Source organism: Diadema setosum, chromosome 3, assembly GCF_964275005.1.
Source record: "Diadema setosum chromosome 3, eeDiaSeto1, whole genome shotgun sequence".
Taxonomy (NCBI): domain Eukaryota; kingdom Metazoa; phylum Echinodermata; class Echinoidea; order Diadematoida; family Diadematidae; genus Diadema; species Diadema setosum.
In genome coordinates, this window is record NC_092687.1 from 112,050 (window position 1) to 126,574 (window position 14,525).

At 39.8% G+C, this 14,525-nt stretch overlaps 1 protein-coding gene across 1 annotated transcript; it reads right to left on the reverse strand.

Moving 5' to 3' along the window:
* Positions 1–12,757: 12,757 nt before the first annotated feature.
* On the reverse strand, positions 12,758–13,849 carry LOC140226636 (melanopsin-B-like). The gene has a single exon (XM_072307080.1). It carries the CDS (start codon positions 13,847–13,849, stop codon positions 12,758–12,760), a length of 1,092 nt encoding a protein of 363 aa, XP_072163181.1.
* Between the last annotated feature and the right edge of the window lie 676 nt (positions 13,850–14,525).

Genomic DNA, 14,525 nt, shown 5'->3' on the forward strand with positions numbered 1-14,525 from the left:
TCGTGTTTCTACTAGAGTGAGGTCATCCACATACTTGACACGTCGGACATGTCTACCGAGGTTGTCGTTTTCGTCGATGTCGGCTGCAGCATCGTTGACAAGGACCATGAATAGAACACGACCCAATTTGGTTCCTTGCGGTACACCGGCTATGGTCTCACGCCACTTAGACATCTTTCCTTTGTATTTCACCCTTTGACGACGACACGACAGGAAGTCTGCTATCCATTCCACGTATCCATGGGAACATTCATGTCCAGCAGTTTGGCGATAACTGTCGTGTGGTCTACACGATCGAAGGCCTTCGAAAAGTCAGTCATGAGTATATCGTCGATGCTGTGGCGGGTTTATCTGTATGGCTGTGGAGCATATGCATAACGTCGACAAGGTAATGTGAAGTTGAGGCTCCATTTAGGTTCCCGTACTGGGCTGGGTCTAATCGACTGATCATAGCACGTAGTACGTCCTTAGCGATGAAGTGAACTGCGATTTTCGCGAAGTGGTCTGTGAGGGCCACGGGGCGGAGATTGTGGATGGTGGTTGGAGATGACTTTGGCACAGGAGTCACATTCGCCTGCTTCCACGGCATGGGGACCGTTGCTTGTGCGAATGATGCATTAATGACATCTGTGAGGGGTTGGCTAAGTTCTAAAGCAAATAGGCTGATGAATCCTGATGGGATATCACCTGGGCCGCTTGCTTTCTTCGTTTTGATTTTCTTCAGTTCATTGAACACCTCCCATGGTTGAATAGTGCGAATGGGGAGAGATGGGAGGTACGTCAACAACGCACTGTTGTCAAGGGGCTCCATGTCGTCTGCAATGGAGATGACGTGATCTTTGATAGCGTTTGCGATTTCTTCGTGGTCAGTCACAGCGATGTTATCAACGCTAATGTTTGTCAGTGAGGGATTTTTTTTTTCCCGACATCACCCGAATTTGTTGGAACCACTTACTTGGGTTGTCCTTTTTCAGATGTCGAATGCTATCGACGTAGTGATGTTCTTTTGCAGCTCTGATTTCTCTTTTGACTTTGTTTCGCAGCTGAGCCCAAAGGTAGCGCTTATTGTCTGAGAGTGCTCTTTGTCTTTTGGCAATGAGGTGCTTGATGCGAGGAGTAATCCAGGCTTTATCCCCTTGATGCATTTTGAATGTGCGGGAGGGAACAAAAAAACCTGTGGAGTGTTTGGTGGAGCGAGTCGTAGAGGGCAGTGCATTTTTCAGATACATCGTCGGCGGCGTAAACTTCTAACCAATCATGGTTCAGAACTATGACCCGCATTCCCTGATCTTACTGTCTGGCATCGGGCGTACTACTCGTTTTCGTGTTGTGTTTCCAGTTGGAACGTGGTTGTGAGGTTTGATCATCACACAGCGGTGGTCGCTCAGGCCGATTAGGGTTGTCATACATGTCAGAGATGTTGATGATGATTTTGTGAAGGATTGCGTTGTCTCGTGTAGGTTGTTTCACGATTTGAGACAATTTCTTGCAAATCCAGTCGGTTGAAGTCACCAAGAATGATCACTCCCGTGTTGGGCTGAATTGTAAGGAGGCTGTCGATTGTAGCATTGATGTGTTCAACTAGGGTGGCGGCATTAGGGCTGTGGGGGGGGGGGGGGGTAGAATACTCCAACTGTGATATTCGACGTTCTTCGCGGAAGCCAAAGGGGACACAGTGTGGCCCATGAGCCTTCAAATTCATCGGGAAATTTGACACAGTCAACCACCTTTACATTGAAGCATTGTTTTGGAAACAAAGCGACACCTCCGCCACGGCGATCTGCCCTCGGTCGGGAAACCATGTGATAGCCAGGAACGCTAATCAGATCAGTTGGCATGTTTGGTGAAAACCAGGTTTCACAGATTGCAGCTACGTCTATAGCGTTGTCTTCTAGCACCACACTCAGCTCATCTAGCTTATTGTTCAAAGACCGGGGGTTACACAACAGCACGGGTGGTAGAGTTTTTCGCTGCTTTTGTTCGCTTGAGTTTCCCTTTGTCACTGTGGTTGCTATGGTGACAAGGTTTGCAGGATTGGACGTTCGTGTAGGAGCAAACATGGCCGTTCTTCTAGTCAGAATTGGACAGATAGGTCGTTGCTTATGTATTCCGGCCCTGCATCCACTTTTCGTGACCTTAGCAATGTTTAGGTCTTTCAATAAGTTCCATGTTTCTTTTGGTGGAAGTGGTTTTGCTGTCACTTTTCCAAATTGTCGTAGGGCGTGAACGGTATAACGAATAAGTGACGTCATTGTATCCAGTACACACTATGCAGTCACACTGTGCAGTAATGTATCAGGGCCGGCGCAGTGTTTTCAAAAGTGTCCGGGTTGAAAAAAAAAAAGTGTAGGGGCCCAAAGTGATGACACATTATGTATTCCTTTGTATGGTGCACAAAAAGTGTGGGGGCCCGAGCCCCCACGGCCCCCACGGCTGCGCCGGCCCTGTGTATGATAACGTACTGAAGAAGCACAATCTCGATCCAGAGTGCTTAAATAGCTATCGCCCAATTTCGAATCTTCCATTTCTGGCAAAAGTCATTGAGCGTGTAGTATGTGCGTGTGCACAATGACCTTTTGCAGTCCCTTGACGACAAATGTGAAGCCATTCTCGTCCTCTTAGATCTGTCCTCAGCTTTTGATACGATAGATCATGCGATCCTTCTCTCCATGCTGAAAGGTAAGTTCGGCATAGCCGAAACAGCTTTAGCCTGGCTATCTTCATACCTTACTGACAGAGAACATAAAGTGACAGTTAACAGCGTCACCTCCGACCCCATTCCACTTAAATGGGGTGTCCCTCAAGGATCCGTAAGTGGGCCACTTCTGTTCATCTGTTACACCACTCCAGTCCAGGAAATCATCAAAGCTCATGGATTTGACTGTATGATGTATGCCGATGACACCCAACTCTACATTTCTATGAAATCCACTGACAGAAATGGAATCATCAGGAAGCTTGAGCTCTGTCTGACAGATATCCGGAAATGGATGGAATGCAACCACCTTGTCCTGAATGACAAAAAGATGGAGGTGCTCCATGTGTCATCTCATTTCAAGCCCTCCACTACCCTGACTCCCATTGCATCAGGAGAGTGCCAAGTCGTGCCATCTGCAGTAGTTCGTGATTTTGGTGTCTTACTGGACAACAATCTTCAGATGAATCAACATGTCAACAATATCTGCCGTATGGCTTCCTTTGCCCTGACAAAAATAGGAAAGATCCGAACCCTTCTTGACAAGCGAATAACAGAGTTACTGGTACATGCGTTCGTGACTTCCGTCCTTGACTTTTCCAACAGCTTATTAATTGGCCTTCCAGACAAGGAAATTAGTAAATTACAAAGGATCCAGAACTCTGCAGCCCGTCTGGTAACAAAGCGTAAGAAGTACGACCACATCACAACAATTCTCGCTGAGCTTCACTGGCTCCCTATTCAATACCGGATCCAATATAAAATCATTCTGTTTGTTCACAAGGCTCTACACAATATGGCACCGGACTATGTATCTGAACTCGTCACTTCATACGTCCCTACAAGAAATCTCCGATCTGCCTCTCGGCACTTGCTTCAAGTCAACACAAGAAGGACCAAGAGATACGGTGAAAGGACTTTTGCTTATGCAGGTCCAGTCCTCTGGAACTCCCTTCCTCAGCTACTCCGATCCCAAGAAAACTCTGAACTCTTCAAAAAATAATTGAAAACTCACTTATTTCGTTTAGCGTACAATGTTCAGTAACTTTTGCAGTAGTATAGTAGAATTGTACCGTTATGATATGTGGTTTGCCAGTTTTCAGTTGTAACTATGTTTCATATCATGTATGTATGTATGTATGTAAAGCGCTTTGAGAACATATTTTGTGTTGAATTGCGCTATATAAGAACATTATATTATTAATATTTAATGCTATGGTACGGAGGCAAGTTCAATCACGCGAATAACATACCAGTCGGTGATTTACTTACATTTCACCAAAATGTCGTTGATTCTTGCTCAAAATGTCCTGGAATGGAGTCCTGACATACTTGAAACAACACAACTCATGATTTCCTCCTGTAAAGACGGTTTTGTAGCAAAATTCCACAACCTAACCAGAGGCCCTTAAAAAGTATGTATGCAGCCTCTGAGGGCGCAATTATATATTTTAGACAGGTTTAACTGTATTTCTCTTTTATTTCACCTCTGCTTTTGCGTTAGTGTTTTTTAGCTTTGTCAACATTTGTGTTTGTGTGTCTGTATGTGTAAAAGAGAGAGAGAGAGAGAGATTGTGTGTGTGTGTGTGTGTGTGTGGGTGTGTTGGTGTGTGAGAGTATATGTATGTATATGTGTTTGTAGTTGTGATGGAAACCATGGTCGTTATTGATAAGATTTCGCAAATTCATCAAACCTAATTGGTATTAGGAATACGATACCCTTTACGTAATAACCCTCTGTCCCCTTATTTCGCTATCTCCATTTCTTTTTGATTGTTTTCATCGAGTAGCATGCTACTTTTTTCTTCATTCCTAACCAATAGATTAAATTTTCCATCAGCATCTATAGTATTTTGTATGTCAACCTATTACGGTTATACATTTGTCTATTGAAGACTTGAAAAGTTGGTTCACAAAAACCGATAAGTCCATTTCTTTACGGTCTCTGTGATAAAGTACAAAATAATACCTTTTAAATGATATATTCTTCACTACATATAAAGGTACATTTTGAGGTTATGGCCAAAAGAAGCAAACATTTTCTTATTATTCTCTTTATTTTTCTTGACCTTCAATCGCAAATATCTCCAATTGGCAAATATGGACTTAATCGGTTTTTGCGAACAAACTCTTCACTTGATTGTCGAACATCTATTTGGTTTGTGTTCGTTTGTTTTCATTTCAGATCGGAGTGGGAGTTTCAGCAAGACAGAAAAAAATTACAACCAATTACTTAAAGCCATAATTGACCATTTCCCCGTGGAAAAAAAAAAATCTAATGCTTCAAAATAGGTCTCAAACGTGAACAAGGGAAAGAAAAAAGCAATGTAAAAAATTGATTCAGTATAACGAATTGCATGTTTAATTGTTAAATATACATTATGTGAACAATATGTGAACAATATGTGAAAAATGTTTCTAAACTAAACCTCCAACAGTCATTGTTTATTGCGAAAAATCGTGATATTTCCTTATAGTTTAGGCTTTACAACGAAATTTTACATACAACTGACCTTCACACATTATGTGATATCTAAATACATATTTTCTTATAACTGCTACCAATGGTTAACAGTACTATTACGTTTACCGATTTCTTGACTGCTGGGCTTTTGTAGCTTTCCTTGACCATAGTTCTGCTAATGAAAAGCCAACATCTAATCTGGAAAACACACACACACACACACAAACAAATACATTCATACTGCATGGAACTTTTTCTGTGTACAGTATGTTTTGAATTTTACTGTCCTTGAAAGGCAGTATGGTATCTGCTGCAAAGGACTGTCTATTCATTAGATTAATGTGCAGTCTGTTGAGCGTTGATTTCCATATCTTCCCTGAACCATGACGCTTTCTTATCAATTAACCCTTTCCGCTTTGTTGCATCTGGTGCAATCATATCCCATTGTTACGTAGAGGTATTCGTTGTGCATTAGATTAGCAACGGACGTGGCGTTTCGGAGTATCAAGCTGGCGACAGAAATAACGCTTGGGAATGAATAATCGCATAAACATGAACACACATGCACACACAGAGACACACACAGTCACAAAATGTTTGTCTAACACATTATGACAATGACACTTCCTCTAGCAGTATGTCTAGAATACGTGAAGAGAAATGGGCGTACTTGCATAAATATTTCTATCTTGTTGCATTGTTGTTGTAAGAGGGTCACTGATCGAGATGAAAGATCACAAGAAACAAAATAGCACAACCAAAGAAACAGCCATTATAATGTAAGGCAAGCACACTTTAACTGGAAGCGGCTTTATGAAAAGGAACAGCCATGATAATGTAATGCAAGCACACTTTTACTTGAAGCGGCTTTATGATGCTATTTCGAATATGAATATGTATGCTTTACTTTTTGACCTCCCGAGATGTGTGTAATAAGAAGGGATCAAAATAATGCACAAGCAAAGGCCTAGATCTTTGTGCTTTTTCTTTTGTTCTCCTATGACCAGCAGCTCTAGGGGGTGCTGGCAACACGATGTCGTACATCCAACGAGATTGCCCACGAGCCAATTCCATCTCAGCCGATAGAGAATGTCCAATGGTGGCGTCCTCGAACACCGTGCTTTCAGGCATCCCAACATACGATCGCTTCTGGTTGGCCATTGCTAATGGTCGTCTAGAGATCGGTCGCCATGGTAACAAAATACCTTTCCTCTACTGGGCTGACCCGTCTCCTCTTTCGGTCAACTACATCGGGGTGTGGACAGGATGGACGTCGGAAGGATACTGGAAATTTCACTCTATTCGCTGATCCTTGAATCCAACTACAATTGAAGGGGTCGGTGCAGTATAGTGCTAACCCACACTTTTGTCAAAATTGAGTTATATGCATTTTCATAATCCTTAGCCTTCACTCTAACCTCCGTGAAAATATAATATTTGAATTCAACCTATAAGATGGTAAAAATGCATGCATTCATGTGTTATTAATGTACAATGTATGGACTTTCCAAACATTCAACAGCGATTATCTCAAAATGACTATTGTGTGAGTTAGCACTATATTGCACCGACCCCTTCAATTCTATCTGTAGTTTTGTATAGGAGTGTATCTTATTTAATCCGTTATTTCCTGTTCTACGTCTTTTTAGGGTCTCATATCGTACAAGCTTTGTTTTGTTTTTGTTGTTTTTGTTTTGTTGTTTTTTCTTTGTTAGTCGGACCCTCCATGTCCATTCCCATATTTATTATGTAAATTATGTTTATGTTTAATCATGAAATTGGGTTTTAATCATTTGTTATTTTACATTTATTTACGTTTTGTTAATTTTTTTTAATTTACGTTTTGTCCCCCCCCCCCAAAAAAAAAAAAAAAGAAAAAAGCCCAAATATGTTCTGTTTAAACATTGCATATAATTTCTGAGTTTATCTGATGAAACTGAATAAAATAAATTTGATTCTTCAAACTTCAAACAGTTAGACCTGGATTATCCGGCCACTTCAGGACATCTGCATAATCGATTTTGTTGGATATCCAGATGAATAAGTATGCGTAAACAAAACACTTTGTAACATATCTTGCTGAGGATATACAAATGTTTTTCACTGGGTTCTTTATTGACATTCTACATATCTACATGGTATTGTAATGTTTCATACTTCATATAACACGGCAATACAACGAATGGAGGTAAGATATCCCTCCATGTCTGTTCAAGTGTATCCTTTGATTGATATTGACCGATGAGATTGATATTTCGACTAGTCCATTGCTGTCGCTGTATTGTACAGTAAACCTCTGTTGTGCACTCAGGGACAAAGCCAAACACGGCACTGGTCTTTGACATCAGAACTGACTATAAGGAGTTGCAGTCCACTGTGGATATATCCTGTTGTGTATTTGCTTACTAATGGTTAAATGTGTGTTGCTTTGAGTGACACTTGGCACCAAAATTACATTAGATCAATAATAGAAAAAAAATAACGTTAGCTAGTCGACCTCCGATAACAGAGAATACGGATAATCAATAGCTGAATGACCGACGTCCTGTAATAAACTATACATATAATTGTATGTGTGTTTAACTTATTGGTATGGTTATCGGAGTGAATAATGTGTTCAGAATCAAGCACTTGCTTATTCATACTACGTCAATATGCATTTTCAACACAGGCAATTTAAAATCCCATGCAAATCAACTATTTGCTGGCCAAAAACTCTAAAAATTACCACTTCTTGTACTTTGGTATTTCAAGTAATTCGGAATACCTGTATCCGACCAGGCACTTTACAATACTATAGCAAACTTTTTTGTTCTTGCCTACAAAACTGTATAAAGCACTACGAAATAGAAATTATGGAATTCTTTTACGAGCACACTCAAGCACACCTGTGGTAGATTAAATTTTCGTTATCATTTTTTTATGCTGAAATAAATCAGAAAAAAAAAAAACAGCATGCAAAGATTATGATTATAAAGATATCGAGTTGGTTCCAGTAAGCCAGCTGAAAATGCTTGAATTTTTCATGGAAGGCTACACATTCATAATTGCCACCACTGGAGAGTGCAATGTTTCAGTTGTGAGGAAAGAAGAACTCTTCTCCATTCATCTATATCTATCTATGTTAACTAAACAAGTGGCATGCATGACTTAGCACATAAACGTTAAAGGCAACAATGACAAATTTCACTTATTTTCCCATGTTTGAGTGTCACAGGAAGGCACACTGAATGTGTCAGTGAAGAGATGTGAAATGGCCAGCCTGAATGACTGCAGGCTTGTGTTTAGGTTTTTTCTAACTTTTTATGGTCCATAACATTCAACATGGCCACTCTTTTTGATAACTTAATTGCTCACTCCCAGAAAGGTAAACCAATTATCCATGCTCTCTTCATATTCAAGACATGGTCTGTCGCTCCGAGATATGTGTTAGATATGAACAGAGAAAATGGACAGTGTGTTTTTGCCTTCATAGGGAGTGACCACAATATCGAACAGGTGACCAGATGTTAAATGTTACGGATCATAAATTTGTAGAAGAAACCCTAAACACAAGCCCTAAATACAAACCTGCATTCGTATATTGGTTTACCTGTTTATTGTATGATTGTATTCGTATGTATGAATTAAAAATATATGGCCACGATATCGAGAATGATAATGGTATTCAACATAATATCCGACAAATTAATATTTGAAGTGTGGCGACTAAAACCTTTAATTTATGTACAGCAAAATAAATCATATGTCATATCTCATGCCGTTGTCTTATCTAATAGAGTAAAGTCAAGTAAAAGGGCACAATCAGGTATATGGAATATTTCTCTGTCTCAGGCTGACCGTTCTCTGAAAATAGCCCAATGTCATCTTTCAGTATTACATAAAACGTATTTTTTTAGTTACGACAAGTACTAGTACTACTACGGCACACACATAAAAATACACACACACACACATACACACACACACACATTATATGAGACCCTGCATCTCAAAACAAACAAAACGTCGCCAGACATGAATTTTTAGTTAAGACCATATTCTGAAAGAGCAGACTTTAAGCTTTAAAATGATGTATAACTCATATCAAATATCCTAACCTATCTAAATATTGGAAAGAAAGCACAAACTCAGGAAAAGTGTGAACTGAGAAAAGAGGTTCTGGAGTACAGTGTCTATTCAAGCGCTTAATCTTTACCAAACCGTGCTGGCTGTGCGATGAATGGAACAAAAAACAGGAAGTAAACCACCACAGTAACAACAGTGAAGGGATTATCAGAATAAACTGATATTAAAGATGCCTCACTGACACATTCTGTCCATAATTAATGCCAACTTTCAAAGCAGTAGCACTATCCTTTCAAAAGTTATTAGAGTTGAAAGAGAAGAGTGTGGACAAGGTTTTTCAGAAATGAAAAAGGGATTCTAAAGACACACCTAATCACACTATTCTACCAAAAATGTTCGAGATAAACTGCTAAGAAAACATACTTTCCTGCCCGTTTTATATAAAGCGGAGACTGAGCATGTTCTACTAACACATTCTGTCCATAATCAATGTCAACTTTTAAAGCAGTAAAGTTATCCTTTAAAAAGTTATAAGAATTGAAAGCGAAGAGTGTGCAAAGTACTTCAAAAAAAAAATGAAAAGGGGCCTAAAACACATATCTGATCATTCTACTGTTCCCCGAAAAAGGTTGTAGAAAAACTGCTGAAAACGCACTTTCCCATTCATGTTATGATCCTAAAGTAAAGAATAGTGTAGAGGAAGGATAGCTCTCTCAGAAAATCTAAAGAACACAAAATTGATCTGGTTGACTCACGTTCTCACGTACAGTCAATGGGAGCGACTTTTTGTTGGTTTTGTGCTGCATGGTCACACTTTATCATTTCCTGCTGATACATCGTAAAGATATCATAAAGCATAATAGATATTATATATCAAATAAACTAAATATATCAAAGTACCTTTGAAAGATTGCCAAAAATACACTGATACACTGATAAAGGCAAAACGTATCAGTCATGATGTCAATTTTCTAAAGAGTCATTTTCCCATTATGGCATGGCACATAAAGCATTGTCACCTGATTTATACTCCCTCTCTCTGTCACTTTCTCTAACACTCTCTCTTTCATAAATCATCTCTCTCTCTCTCTCTCTCTCTCTCTCTGTGTAGATAAACAAGAAAGCTGCTCTTGTTGACTGACCGATACGACAGTATTAACCCTATTAAGCCCAAGCTATTTTGACCCTTCCCAGGCCCTATATAACTTTGTTATTGTTTGATGCTTCACCGTCATATTTGGCACATGGGTAGAGCAATTTATACTCTACATGACCGCATACTTGAATTTTTTTCAAGGTCACCCATAGAGGGCGCTATTTACCAAAATATAAAGAGATACATAGGAAATATGTTGAAAAGATAATTTTTCTGTATAATTTCTTTATCCCCAGTATATATGTCTTATCATAGACCAATGTTTTTATATTTGCCACAAATGATGTGCAAGTCAAGGCTCATTATTAAATGGTTGAAATTTCTCAAGGTCACCACATGGGGGAGCTATTCATAACAAAATAAAGAAATACATTATGAGACCTGTGATGTATTGTTTGGGATAGGTACATGCATAGTAATCATATTTCATATTCCCATAATATTGGAATTTTAAGTTTGCAGATTGATAATGTGATAAACAAATGATATTAGAGGTATAACTTGGGTGAAGGAATCAAAATGACAAAAAATAGAATGGCAATCTTTAGAAAATACTGTTATTTTCAAGTATCTCTGTTATATCTATTGTTTTATGCCGTTGGCACAGAAAACAAAGGAAATAATAGGTGAAGCATTTCAGAGCCGTAATTACTTCACATTTTGCTTCTTCAGCAAATTCCATCCAAGAAACGCCTATTTCATACATTATAATATTGTAGATTGGAATTGGAACAGAAAAATACACAAAAATCTGACTGACATGGTTGTCAGTTTATGGTTGCCATGGCAACCAGCAATATCAAATATGGCTAAATTATATGTGACAGTGCACCTCAAAACGAACATAAAGTCGCACACACTGATTTTGCGTGAGAACTGAAAATAAGTGAAATGGGTCAACCTAGCCAAACTTGACTTTTTTATATTTTCTGAAAGAGCGGGTCTTCTTTTACATTATGCTAAAATTTGGTATCATAAAACGGGCAGGAAAGGTGTGTTTTTTTAACAGTTTATGTCGAACATTTTTGTAGAATAGTGTGATTAGGTGTGTCTTTAGAATCTCTGAAAAACCTTGTCCACACTCTTCACTTTCAACTCTAATAACTTTTGAAAGGATTGTGCTACTTCTTTGAAAGTTGGCATTAATTATAGACAGAATGTGTAAATGAGGCATTCTTAATTTCAGTTTAATCTGATAATCCCTTCATTGTTATTACTCTGGTGGTTTACTTCCTGTTTTTTGTGCCATTCATCGCACAGCAAGCGCGGTTTGGTAAAGATTAAGCACTTGAATAGACACTGTACTTCAGAGCCTCTTTTCTCAGTTCACACTTTTCCTGAGTTTGTGCTTTCTTTCCAATATTTAGATAGGTTAGGAGAGTCCATTTGATTTGAGTTATAAATCATTTTAAAGCTTAAAGTCTGCTCTTTCAGAATATTGTCTTAACTAGAAATTCATGTCTGGCGACTTTTTGTTTGTTTTGAGGTGCAGGGTCACATATATCAAAACGTACGGAGTAAGATTTTACGAAAAGTCACCAAATTTTGTTAGAATTGGATGGAGGGCGAAGGAGTGGCGAATGAAAATCTGGTAGGGGGGCACATTGTGTTCCCCCCCCCCCCTTGGGCTTTATAGGGTTAACCAATGACACATTAAATGTCATCGGTTTACAGAGAATATGTCAAATCAAATCAAATCAAATCCAAAAGCATGTTCTATATCATGACGCTTCGATATGTTAACAGTACTGTTTGATTCAATCGCAAGGATTATGTGAGGATGCTTATAATACGTATGAAAGATGAGGCAACACTAGGCTTTTCAAAATGTGTACTTAAAGGGGAATTCAAGACAAGTTTGAAGTTGCGTAACAGAAAAGACTAAAATTTTATAAGGACAACGCCGGAAAAAAAAAATATCCTATCTAAATGGGGCTGTCAGTAAGAAAGTTATGACATTTCAATGATTCTCTATTTTTGTGTGCAAAACAAAAGGTGCTTTAACAGCAGTAATGAATATTCCAGCTAATGACTTCATCGTATCACAGCTTCCCATCGATTTTGTAACCAAAAATAATGACGAAATTTCTGCTACAAAATATTTTCACTCAGATACATGTAGGACTCGAGTCTGCGGCATAACAACACGGGTACCATAAATTTTCCAGATGCTTGACAGTTTTATTTTTCTTTTTTAATTCATATATTAAATATGGAGTTAAGGAGTTTATGGTGACTGTAGAACTTTCAATTCTATCGCTCACAACACTTCCGACAATTACTGGGAACGCTAATTCAACATGTAGATTGGTGTAGTTTTGGTAGAGATGGTGTCTGCTTATAATTGTGCTGAGGCGGTAAGAAGTATCCAAACCTAAGGTTTCATGAATCTGAAGCAAAGGCGTCTGCTGGGTTCCGGAATATCGGACAGACGACAGTGTATGATCTTGGCGAAGACGTCACGAAAGTTCGGATGTTTCAAGCCGTATATGATAGGATTCAGGGCGCTGTTGGCCATCATCATCATCGACCCATAGAGGGTCAGGACGCTTGCTCCAGGAATCGCAAAATTGACCCCGCTCGGTAGGAAGCAGACGACGACCACGCAGACGATGGTGAACAAGTTTTTGGTGATCTTCACCTCCCTCTCCTGCAATGCTGCATTGAAATTAAAGTGCCCCTTGGTGGCTCCACATCCTCCAGTCCCTGAACGAATCTCGCGGTCAACCACTGGGAATTTAGAGCGAAAACTGCGACCGTGGTTGACAACGAAGACGAGAATGCGGGCGTAGAATACGGCCGTGACGATCAGGGTCAGAATGATGACACTTCCCTGGATAAGAACAAAATAGTGAACCAAGCGATTTGAATCCGTCACGGAACACAGCGAGTAGAACCTGGAATAGCCAAGTTTACCGACTCCGAAGAGAACCGGAACGACCACGTATATAATCGACGTTGCCCATGTGAATATCGAACAAGCAATCGCTTTCTTCGGTTCATTGAAACCTCGTCGACCACGAACACCTTTCGTGATTACGTACCATCGGAGAATGGATATTGCAGCAAGTGTCTGGATGGCTGCCCCGGAACACGAAAAGAGTAACCCTGTTGTCACGATGCAGACGACGTCGGGTAGCGGGTACTCGCCGGAACGGTTGACGAGACCGATCACGAGGAAAGGCAGACACACGCAGGTCAAGAAGTCGGCGATGGCCAGGTTGACGATAAGGACGTTCGTGGCTGTGTGGAGCTTCTTACAAAACGCTACAGACGTGAACACCAGGGAGTTGCCCAGAAAACCGACAGCGGTGACAAGGCACAGACAAAGCGCCACAACGACGCGATGATAAAACGGAATTCCGCTCCGACTACGGGATGTATGAGTGATGGAAGAAGTTGTAGCCCATTCAGCTTCTGAAATATGAATGAATGTTCCTACACTGGTATTCAAGAGCTCTTCCATACCGGGAGCTATCAGCTGCTTTGAATTTCTTTCCGTGGATTTACTGGAAGTTTCTTACGACGGTGACCAAAAAGTGACTACCTTTTCTCCTGTCTTCTTCAATTTTGATATTTAGATCACTTTTGAGGTTGTGATTAGTTGCTATTTTGAGTTTGTTAAAGCGGCAAAACGTTAAGGGTGTACTCTACAAAAGCTTGAAATGGAAAATCAGAGAAGTATTTGCCAAAATAATGTCGCGCTGTATCAAACCGTGAGTGAGGTATCGTTCACGAATGCAAAAGGAATTTCAGAATTAAACCAAGCACTGGCAGGGGACGATGTGATTTTATTTATTTATTTATTCTTTTTTTACACGACGCTGAACAGCTCCGAATTTCACGCGCAGAGCACATGATCGTGACCTCCGGATGCCATTACGTTAATGCCTTCTCATTATAATAATTTTCGAGTCCGCAATCCGTGAACAGTTTTCGGCTGTCTCAAGGGCAAATCTAATGTCCGCTTCCAAGTCCCAGCATTTTACCCTGGCTATGGGTATTTGGTAATGAAGCAGGGAATTGTTACGATAGCCTTCATAAAAAAATACACACGCACACACACACACAACACACACACGCACACACACACAAGAAGATAAGAACTAGTTGAAGTCGTGGTTAATTCGGGCGAATTAATT